The sequence below is a fragment of the Scomber scombrus genome, chromosome 1 (genome assembly GCF_963691925.1).
Source record: "Scomber scombrus chromosome 1, fScoSco1.1, whole genome shotgun sequence".
NCBI lineage: Eukaryota > Metazoa > Chordata > Actinopteri > Scombriformes > Scombridae > Scomber > Scomber scombrus.
Genome location: NC_084970.1, coordinates 3,153,094 through 3,164,908, shown reverse-complemented (window position 1 = coordinate 3,164,908; position 11,815 = coordinate 3,153,094). Strand labels below are relative to the sequence as shown.

Sequence of the window (11,815 nt, the reverse complement as noted above, 5' to 3'; positions counted from 1 at the left end):
CCAAAATAAAGAGGCTACAGTGCAATATTATACAACCACTTAAAAGTCCTGTGAAAATTATATTTAAAGCAGAAGTACTGATTTTATTTAGCGTCCCTTCATCAGAATTTGTAACTATTGGTGTATTCCAGTTGTGCTCGGAAGTCGGAATTTCTGAGTTCCTAGTCGGAAATTTTAACTGGAACGCCAGCCTGAAGTCAGATCTCCAACTCATAAAGTCAATAGGCTGTTTGTAATCAGTCTTATTAGTGTCTCATTAAATCAGTCGTACACACAGAACTGTCCACCTTCTATCTGTGGACATTTTGCTACGCTGCCTGTATGAGCAAAATACAGAAAAAAGCGTTTTTATGAACTGATATTGCTAACTTTCTAACTGGAACGACACAAACTCGGGTGTGACATCATTCCCAGCTCCGACTTCCAACTTCCGAGGTACATGGAATTCAGCATATAAGTGATGAGGTATTTAAAGCTATAGTTAGACTTTTTTGGGACAGATAAAAGAGTGGTATCAATCTTCTCATCAAATCCCCAGCCGGAAAAATTCAAAAGCTTATTTTCCAAAATGTCAAATTATATGGTTTGTTATCATGATGTTATGATTTCCAATGCGATATAGTAATAAAATAAGGCTGCTATTCTCAATTAAGTCTCATTAATGTCACTAGATTGTATAATATGTCTGTTTTCTATTCCTAAAAGAGTCATGCACCAATTTGAAGTTTTCATGTTTATTTTTACAAGGCCAATCCTAACTGCCATCTGTTAAATCTGGCCCGCATCCTTAACTCCTTCATCAGCAAGCTGTGATGTCTTCAGGACAGCAGGTCAAAGGTGACATGCAGTTTCTGCAGAGGAAATGTGTGTCATTAGGGGGGGAACATTATTTAAAGACAATGCATTAAGTGGGACTCACAGATGCTTGCTGTGTGAATATTAAAACAATGTTTCTATGTGTCTGTATTTGTGTATGTTCGGTCTGGTCTGCTCAGTACTCACAGCACTTGTAGAGCCTGTTCAGTCTATCAATGTCATTCCTGCTCATCTGGGTGGCCTGGCCAAAAGCTACATTGTTGTTGGGAATGGGCAACATAGTGGGATAGTTGTTCTTGGAGAAGGCGTACCTAGAGAATCATAGAAAGTAGTTCAGTGCAGGTTGAGTTTGGTTTGATTGCCTGAAAGGGAAGAAGTGAAGTAACTCTTGCCAAGAGTTAAATGAGAAGACTGCTACTGCTCTTTGTTAAGTGTGTTGATCCTCTCATTTCATTCTTGACAAGAAAGCAAATAGGTTTATTCCCCAAAAAGTGTAACTGTTCCACTAAAAACACAATCATAGTAGTTATGTTGCTTCTAGGGCTGGGTACGATTAAAAAAATGACCAGTACCAATCCAAGTACCCTTAAAGTGATACCGATAATAATTGAGTACTTCATCCAATATCAATTATGTGAATAGAAGTATTAAACTGCATCAAATGCCACCACTCCTCCACATCTAAAAGATTAGATTTTTACACAAATGCATTTTTTGAAAGTCTTCAAATTATTAATATTTGTTCAAAGAAGAACGCTTGTGTTGATTGGCTGTCAGCAAGTTCATACAAATAGTCATATTTTCTAGCTCTGGGTGCAAAAAGGATCGATTGCAGGTATCGTTGGACGAGAGACGTTTCGATACTATTTCGATTTATTTCGGTCAATACCTTAAAAGTACTGAGTACCGATACCCAGCCCTAATTGCTTCCCCAAAGTCACTAATGGGATGAAGGACATCTTGTACAGGGAGTGAAATTCCCCAGAATCAGCTGTTAAACTCTAATTTAGCTGCTAGTCATATCTTATGTAATATCAAACCACAATGAAACCTACGGTGGCTGGGAAGTTCAAAACAACAATACAACATTTGAAACAAATAGGTTTGAAGCAAACCTGCAAAGCAAATTAATCCATTAAATGAATTACTCTACAGATACTGGTAGTAAGTACTTGAATGACGCTGCAGGGGAAGTGAGAGATGAATGAAAATATAGATGATGACACAAACAAACAAATGAAATTATTCATACTTCTCGTATTGCATGACAGAGTTGTAGTCATAAGGAGTTCCCTGGTTCAGAGTGTTAATCTTGTTGAAGTTGTACTTCATGTCTGCAGAGAAGTGAGAAAATATACATGTGAAATCACACATTTACATGTTTTCATTTAAGTATGCACAGAGTGAGTAGATTCTACAATGTTGTACAAAGATTAGCTTAATGGATAAAGTTAAAACAACAGCAGTATTTCAAAATTGTGACCAATACTAAATATGACCCTCAACAAATGAATTTTCAATATCAAGAGTTTAGAATTAGAGCCAAAGGCTCGTGTGCATTTATGTGTGTCTAATGCTGAAATGACACAATGAAGGGTGTCACTGTGTCATTGTCATTGTCAAGTGGGTTCAATTTAGCTCTTTATACAACCCATTAACACAGCTAAATGATGAGGCCTTAAGCTGCAATTCTACCAAAAGAGTGTGGTTAACCTGAGGGAAAATCCTTCAACTTTTGGGAATCAGCTCTGTTAAGCAGATATTAGGCTCAGAAAGAAGTATGTTTTATGTGTTTGCTTGACTGATAGCCTATCACAGCTGCCTCAGTTCCAACCAGGCCTCCTCCCCTTTCTGATTTTCTATCTAAGGCTACAGCTTCAAAACTTGCTCTTTAAGTTTTTCAGAGTTTCTGCTTAAACTGAAAGAAAACCAGCCAGCTGCCCTCATATATAGAAATATGGCCAAATGTATTAGCCTAAATCCATGACAACTCAGAATCCAGACCAGGAGGCAGAGCTGCAGTCTTACATGCTTCTCTGCGCTTCTTGAGCAGTTACCCACCCAATTAAATATAGAAACTGTGTCTGCCTCCCGACCACCGAAAACAAATAAATCAGTTGTAAAATGAAGAGTTATTCTCAAAAAATATGAAAAAAAATTAATACCACATCTGCATTAGTACAACGAAATAGGAGAGTTAAATGTGGACTCCTAAACATTAGATCTCTCTCATCTAAAGCTGTACGAATTAACAATCTAATAACAGATTATCATATTGACTTATTCTGTTTTACTGAAACCTGGTTGTGTCAGGAAGAATATGTAAGAGAGAAAAAAAAAAAAAAACGTTTCAAACAGTGAGACTTATTCTGCCTTCACTTTAGAAATACTAGACTAACATATACAAGTCAAATAATAGATGGTGAAACTGAGCTTGGCTTTCTGTCTGAGTCTAACCATCGATGATGTTTTCCCAGTACACCCTGATGTGGTTGTCCCTGTCAGAGCGAGTCTGTTCGTGGTTGAAGCCAAGGGCGTGGAGCAGCTCGTGCTGGACGGTGCCATGGTACAGGCAGCCTTGACGGCTTAGAGACACGGTCTGACCACTACCCTGACGACCCACAAAAGAGTAGCAGCTGTGAACACATAAACATAAAGCAGATTTAAGAAATATATACATGTGGAATTAAATGGGATTTCTGAATTTGTTTGGTTATTCTGCTGTTTAGTGGTCACTATTAGTGGATGTTTAATATTCATGTGAAGCTCAAGGCTGGTTGAAGGTGAATTACACATAACTTGTAGAACTCCAACATGCATGGTTTAAACCGTTGTGTGAGGAGCTATACTGCCAGATCCTTACCCCTGCCTGGACTCGATGTTCAGCCACTCACTATCACCCTGCTGGTAGGGTCTGAAACGGATGCAGGACACTGAAGAGAAAGACTCCAGTCCACGAGTGATGATAGACAACTCCCTGGAGGCTAACAGGACAAATATGAGAGGTTCAGAATATCTGTATCTTCAGTTAATATACATATTACAGTTTAGATTACTTGAATTATTTAAGTTTGCCTTGCTCATTCATGTTGCATAACTTAGCTGTACATTCCGGTTGATTACATGAATATATTTTGAGTAGGAACAATGCCACATTAATGTATTGTACTGCTGCAGACTTAAGTGTCATTATTGTTTCTCCATTAGTTATCATTTCATAATCGTTTATATTGTTTGACATTTAGATCACTTATTCATGTCCCTGTGCCTCATGGCTCATTACATGACTGAAACAACCTCATGTGGATGTACAAAAATGTGCTGTTAGTCTATGTAGTGAACAGGATGTATCTGTCTATCTAAATAGAACAATCAGTGCTTACAGTAGTGGTTGGCGATGTAGTAGGGGATGTACACTTTGCCATCAGAATACTTCAACCACAGGCAGCCTCGGGAGGTGCAGGGGTCAGCGTTTCTGTCCGCCTCAGACTTGATAGCGATGTCTCCTCCGATCAGGGTGGGCTCATCAATGTCAGGGTCTACAAGTCCAGCACAAGTTGGTCATTTTCAAGTAAAATAATCTGCTGAAAACAATCTGATTGTTCTTATTTTCTGTGCCTTCAGTGTGGATTTGAGTGGGTATGTTTGCTCCAAAGATTGATGCTTTGTCTAGTGGTGAGACCAACGAGACTGCTTCTGGTTCTGAACTGTCTGTGGAAGGGTTTTTTCATTTTACAGCCTAAGTACAGTCATTGTGTACAGAAACCAGTGTCCATTCTTGATTAAAAGCTACTTTTCTCTCTTTAGAACACTTTTCTCTGACTCATGTCATACCTTGTCCCTAGTATCTCCCTGACATGCAAGCCCTGAAACTCTGCTCTTCAATCAAAGTTGCTTCAATCAATCAATCTTTATTTATATAGCGCCAAATCACAAAAAAGTCATCTCACGGCACATTACATGTAGAGCAGGTCTAGACCATTCTCTTTAAATTTAAATTAAAGAGACCCAACATTCCCATATGAGCAAGCCTCTAACCTAACGCAAGACTGAGTCAAGACCAAGACCAGAGCATACCAAGACCAAGACAAGATCAAGACTTTGAGGTGCGAGACCAAGTCAAGACCGAGACCATACTAATGCGAGACCATTTTCAAGACTTAATCATAATAATCATGTGGCTCGGCATTTACATTATTCCTCTGCTAAAAAGAAAAGTATTATTTAGGAATATTAGTAAAATACAAATGAATGTACAGTAGGGCTGTGCAATAGGATGATATCAGATATTAGAGAAAAACGTCCACCGTTTCATATTTTGCTCTATCATCTATATCGTTGTGATGTATATCACACTCTTTATGGCATTTTTTTTCATTATTTGGAGTCTGTCCATCTTTTGTGTGGATTATATTGTTAAAACTTTCAAAGTAAAATAAGTTATTGGTTGCATTTGAAGTTGGTGGGAGTTTTACACTCAATCACAGTAAAACATAAAAGATGTCAGTGCAGCTGTGTGGTCTCGACTGGTCTTGAGATAAAAATCTGAGTCCAGCTCATCCAAGACCAAGTCAAGACAGAGCAAAAATGCAGTCGATTCCGAGACAAGACCAAGACCTTAAAATGTGGTCTTGAGACCAGTCTTGAGACCAAGACTGATCTCGAGTACTACAACACTATTAGATAGTATCATCATTTTACGCTCAATGTATGATCACAAAAATGATGATAGATTTGTCTTCTCTTTAACAGATAATCAACACTGCAGTCACTGTAAGTTGTACAATTGTTTGGTCATGTGTTTAAAGTGACACTATATACACTATATCTTGAACAAGGAAATAGCACATTGTTCCTCTTATAAATAAAAAGCTGAATTCATAAGCAAACAACCACACCCTTAATAATTCAGTACATTAATACTAATACATATAGACATCAGTTTGTTGACTTCATTGTTCCTGTGCTACTGTTACATTATATTTTATTTATATTATTTTATTGATTAACCATAGGCAACTAAAACTACTTGGTTTAAGTTATGGGAAGCTCTACTTACGGCGGTCTCTGTTGGCTCTCTCCAGCAGTTCACCCACAGAAAGCTCCCTGGATGTGTCCTCCTCAATAGAAGCAACCTCTGCACAACACAGTGTATTAGATTGTGTGACATCACCTTCACTACAAATGGAATTCCCCTTTGTTGCTAACATCAATCAGATACAGAATATAACATATTTCTACAAAAAGGAAATAAGACATAAACCAGGTTTCTTACTTTCCTATACTCGTCCAGAGTGACATGGAAAAGAAGAGCAAAATATTATACAGCAGAAGGTTATCCATAAAACATGTAATTCTTTTTTAAAAACTTAATATCAGATTTTTTTCAATGTAATTTCCTGAACCTAATTTCATTCAAGTCTATCTATGTAAAACCATTTAGTGCTTCCTGTTTTTTATATCAAGCAAAGGTTTATTTCCTTTTCAAGTCTGAATCTACTGTTATTTAAATATAGATTTACTTTTTAAGGTTTTATTATGATCTGATTATCTCGTAGTTCTTTTTTCTTTTCTTTTTTGCCTCTCTTGTCATCCATACATACAGTGTAACTTTAACCTAAAAACATCTGCGACATGTTTTTTGTGATTCTTTTTACACCTTAACATTAAATTTATAATATTCCACTTCTGTTTGACTTAAGCCTCATGTCATGTCGGTGAGATGTGGTTTGTTTTTTTTTTTTACCTCAGCCCAGGAAGAGGACACCAGCAGCAGGGCCACAACAGACCAAGAGAAAACCAACATGGTTACAACAGACCTGTAGTAAGGAGGGGGGAAAAGAGTGTGAAAGAGACAGTAAGCCAAAACATGATTGGTCACTTGCTGGCATTTTTACTTCACTTAGAGTAACTTACACACACATTATAATGCATTATAACAGTGATTATAATGCATTATGAAGTATAATGATACTTGACCTTACAAATGCTTTATAATGTGTTTATTGTTCTAAGCATTATGAATATGTATGTGTACTTATGACTATAATTATACAGTGCTATAAGCATATTATAATGCTTTATGAGTATGTTTATAATGCATTGCAGATATGGGCATCATAGAAATTAATGTCAGCCTAAAATCCCAGACAGAGGCTGTAAAGCACATAAATTCCTGACATTATATAAAAGCTGGTGTGTTGTAAAGGAGGATGGGTCCTTACCTGAAAGCCTGAATAGAGAATGAATGCCTTGATGACACCCAGTGAATGCTTTTATACAGTTCCAGGTTCTCCAAGAAAAAATAAACAGCATGTTGTATCGCATGAAAACCTTTATCACTGTAAATGGAAACTTCAGAGAATTTGCAATCTATGTGAAACACCGCATCTGTCACGGGTGTGTGAAAGTGGGTGTGCACAGTACAGTGGTTGTAGATCAGTTGATTGATGTTATTATAATGTAGTAGTATATCATTTGGTGAAAGAAAAATGTGAAAAAAGAGAAATGGAAAAAAATTAGGAGAAAGAAAATCATAATTCATGCACGAAAGGGTTAAAATTTTAATGTAAACAATAATGAATGTGAAGTCCACATACTTTTGGTCCTGTTGTATATGGGTCAATGACGTATAAGGATTTAGAACAACTCAATTGTAGAATAATAAAAAAAAGCATATCTAATGCAGTAGTTCAAACATTCAGAATGTTGTGTACCTGAAGATCCATATTATACATTTGAAATTAAGTGATTTTAGTGGGTTTTTCAAGATTAATTGGCACTGGCCTTTAAAAAGAGTCATGTGGTGCGACCATGATTCATCTTGAAATAAATCAATTTACTTAACACGCTTCACATCTTTTTTTACAAGTTTTCAGTAATATAAAGTGTTTGGAAACAAAGTATTTGCTTTTTTTTTTTAAATCTTTGTAAATGATGATCTTTTATTTATATAAGACATTTCAAGATGAATCATGGTCGCACCAAATGACTTTTTTTTCAGGCCAGTGCCAATTAATCTTGAAAAACCCCCACTAAAATCACTTTCAAATTGTAATATGAATTGTCAGGTACACAACATTCTGAATGTTTGAACTACTGCATTAGATATGCTTGTTTTTATTATTTAAAATTGAGTTGTTGAAAATCCTTATACGTCATTGACCCATATATCGAGAAGAACTTTCGGCCCACTTAGAAGCTGTTTTAAAACAGAGCTCTTTTAAATGGACCTTATGCTGAGAATCTTCTCAGATGCTTGTTGTCTTGTGCTGCATTATAACATGCTCTTTTTCCCAACTGGGGATCATTACAAGCAGCTTTATTTTTTAGCAATGAAAATGTTTCCATATCTACTAACATTGGTATTTAACATCAACATTGTGAATATTTGGTCTTGCATTGTATTGTAGATAAAAGACAGCATGTCACTGTATAGAACTTAGATTGAACTTTTCTGAGCTTGAAGTGTGGCTTGATACTTTCGGTGGAAGGGTAGTGTTGCTGCTGTATCAATGCAGATTCACTTAAAGCTTCACAGGGTACTGTAGGTTCCCTTACACTGTTGAATGCATCACAATGTGAAAAGAAATCTGTATGTATTTATTTGGGTTTACATGTTTATTAAAATTCACAGAATTTAAAAAAAGATGAAACCATCTTATACAAAATAACCACATGTTCACAGAAACTCGTCCTTGGTTGGAAAACTAAAGGATTTTACATCCCCTAAAAAACATCTCAAGGACAAGGAAGCAGTTTGCACTTTACAATCACACAGGATGTACAGTATATTGCAGTAGTGGGCAAGAACTACCGATGGTATGGCCTCCACAGAGGCTTGCACATGTTCAAATCTATTGAACTTGAACTATGAAGTTAATTATAATTGATAAATAAAAACTATTCATGGCATTTTATTATCCCAATTTTACTTTTAGTGCCAAAGCACAAACTTTTGCACAGTACTGTAAATGTAAGATATATTTGTATTATTTCCTAGCAGTGTGGTGAGAGCTTTGAAGCTCAAAGATAAAAGATAAAATATGATTTTCCAGTTATATTTACACACAGCATGTAACAAAAACAAAACAAAATATTTAACACCATTTGAAGATTTATTTTGGTCACTTGTCCAAAGTTACTGAACAGACTGGTCTTGGGTTATGCTATTGAAATTTGGATTTCAGTATTTCTGAAAACCTGTCAGCTGTCCTGGTTGGCTAACCAGCATTTTCACTGTTTCCCCTTTTGCCAGCTAGAGAGCTGACAGTCTGAATTTGAACCATCTGTCACAAGAAGAAAAAAACAACACTCCTGTGCTCTTATCAGTGTGGGACATTCAACACACTCCTGTCACAAAAAAACACCCACCCACAGCAGAAACACACCCACCTTGACTTAACAAGAACAGACATACAAATATGCAGCCAAGGAATTACAGTTAAAAGCAGTTCAAACCAGCTCCACCTGGATAATAATAATGATGTATTTTGTTGAATGTATTCAATATATCAATCACAACATGATTTATTGCTAAATTTGTACTTTTACTTAAGTATTTTAAGTAAATTTAGCTAGCAATACTTCTTTAAATACTTACATTGTGATATTGATACTTTTACTTAAGGGTCCGAGTACTTCTGCCATCACTGAACGTCAAAAAAAACAGATAGACAGTGCAACACCAGCCTGTCAATATGTTTATCTATTATTTATAATAAGTTATCATTAAATGGTCCAGTCTATTGGAAAGCAGTTTGGCATAAAGTTTAATATTGGATGTAATCAAAGATAAGGGACGGTAGTTGGAACAAAGAGTCGGATCTATGCCTATCTTTAGTAATAGAGATATAATTGCAGAGTTTGTATTCTTTGTAAAAGCACCTTTATCAATAGCTAACTGAAACATGGATAGTAAATAAGGACCGAGTTTATCCCAAAATGTTAAATAAAATTCTGTCAGGATACCGTCCCATCTAGGAGATTTACCTTTCTTCATGCCTTTAAGAGCATTTTCTATTTCATCAAGAGTTAGTTGTGAACCTAAATCTGCTTTATCATTTTCAGAAGGATGAGGTAAAGAAATATTAATATGGAATTTTTTACAGTTATTCTTGTTGAAAGAAAGATGAGAGGCATAAATGTTCTTATAAAACAAGCTGAATTCATTATTTATTTGATGGGGGTCTGTCAATATTTCATCTTTACTAGATCTAATAGATGCTATATCTGTAAGTTGCTCATCATTGCGCAGTTTGAGCACCAGAAGGTGGCTTGGTCACAAACCATTAAAATAATAATTGCGCCTTGTTCTGTGCATCATAAACTCAGCCCTATGCTTTAATGAAGCACAAAGTTCTGTCTTTATTAATTTAAGCTCCTTAGCAATAGTCTAAAAATTGTTGTTGTTGCTTGTGCTCTAAAAGAGCTAGTTTATCCTCCAGTTGAGTGATCTTTGCCAATTTAGATTTATTAAGTTGGCAGATGGGGCAGAGAGCTGGTTGGCAGAGGAGGATCTGAGCATCCGGGAAGGTGTGTAGATGTGAATAAGTTCAGAGAGATATGATGGTGCCAGGTTGTGAAGGATCTTGAAAGTGAGGAGTAGAATCTTAAAGTCAATGCGGGATTTGATAGGGAGCCAATGAAGTTGCTGCAGGGCAGGAGTGATGTGTTCAATAGAGGGAGTTCTGGTTATGATACGGGCGGCTGGAGTTTGTGAAGAGATTTCCGTGGAAGACCAAAGAGGAGAGAGTTACAGTAGTCCAGACGGGATGTGATCAGGGTGTTTACCAGGATAGCGGTGCAGATTGGTGAAAGTGAGGGACGGAGACGATTGATGTTACGTAGATGGAAGTATGCAGACAGAGTAACGTTATTGATGTGGGCTTCGAAAGATAATGTGCTGTCCAGGATGACACCCAGGCTCTTTACCTGAGGGGATGGATGAACAGTGGAATTGTCGATGGACATGGAGAAAGTGTTGAGTGTTGCTAGGGTTGATCTGGGACCGATGAGGAGGACCTCATTTTTGTCGCTGTTGAGTTTAAGAAAGTTGAGTGAGAGCCATGATTTAATTTCCAGTAAGCAGTCGGATAGAGCTATGGGTGGCAGAGTGGAAGTAGGCTTACTGGAAAGATAGAGTTGGGTATCATCAGCGTAACAGTGGAATTGTATATCAAATTTCCTGAGAATATGACCAAGAGGCAGAAGATAAATAATGAACAGGAGGGGGCCAAGGACAGAGCCCTGCGGAACACCACTAGAGACTGGGGAGGAGCCGGATCTCAGGTTCTTGAGTTGAACAAACTGTGTGCGACCAGAGAGATACGATCTGAACCAAGCCAGAGGGATGTCAGTGATTCCAATGGAGGATAACCTGTCCAGGAGGATGTCATGAGAAACGATGTCGAGAGCTGCGCTCAGGTCGAGGAGAACCAGAATGGAGAGAAGTCCAGAGTCAGATGCCATCAGGAAGTCATTTGTGATTTTCACTAGGGCTGTCTCAGTGCTGTGGAGGGGATTGAAACCAGACTGAAATTGTTCATAGAGATTGTTGTCAGACAGATGGGTGTGGACCTGAGCTGCAACAGGTCTTTCTAGTATTTTGGAGAGAAATGGCAGGTTTGCGATAGGACGGAAGTTGTTCAAATCATTCGGATCGGCGCCAGGTTTCTTGAGTGTTGGAGTTATTGCAGCAGTCTTTAGTGATGATGGAACAACACCAGCAGTCAATGAGGATTGAATGATGTCAGTTATTAACGCGGACAGGGCAGGTAGGCAGACTTTTACCAGGTGGGTAGGTAGGGGGTCTAACTGGCAGGTAGATGATTTGGATTTATGGATGAGACCAGTTATTTCAGAGACAATTGGCAGTGTGAAGCTGGCGAGCAGAGAGTTGAAGGAAAATGTAGGCCAAGTGTGCAGAGAGGATGAAGAGTTATTTGTAGCAGTCAGTGTCTGGTTTTCAATTTTTGCATTGAAGAAGGTCATGAAGGTA

General features: G+C 37.4%; 1 protein-coding gene across 1 annotated transcript; it reads right to left on the bottom strand.

Moving 5' to 3' along the window:
- Positions 1-991: 991 nt before the first annotated feature.
- LOC133979311 (hatching enzyme 1.2-like) lies at positions 992-7,075 on the bottom strand. The gene is made up of 9 exons (XM_062417827.1): positions 7,041-7,075; positions 6,563-6,635; positions 6,092-6,095; positions 5,876-5,953; positions 4,200-4,355; positions 3,680-3,800; positions 3,274-3,452; positions 2,069-2,150; positions 992-1,127 (listed from the first exon to the last, which is right to left on the bottom strand). Exons 2-9 carry the CDS (start codon positions 6,620-6,622, stop codon positions 992-994), a joined length of 816 nt encoding a protein of 271 aa, XP_062273811.1. The 5' UTR covers positions 6,623-6,635; positions 7,041-7,075.
- Between the last annotated feature and the right edge of the window lie 4,740 nt (positions 7,076-11,815).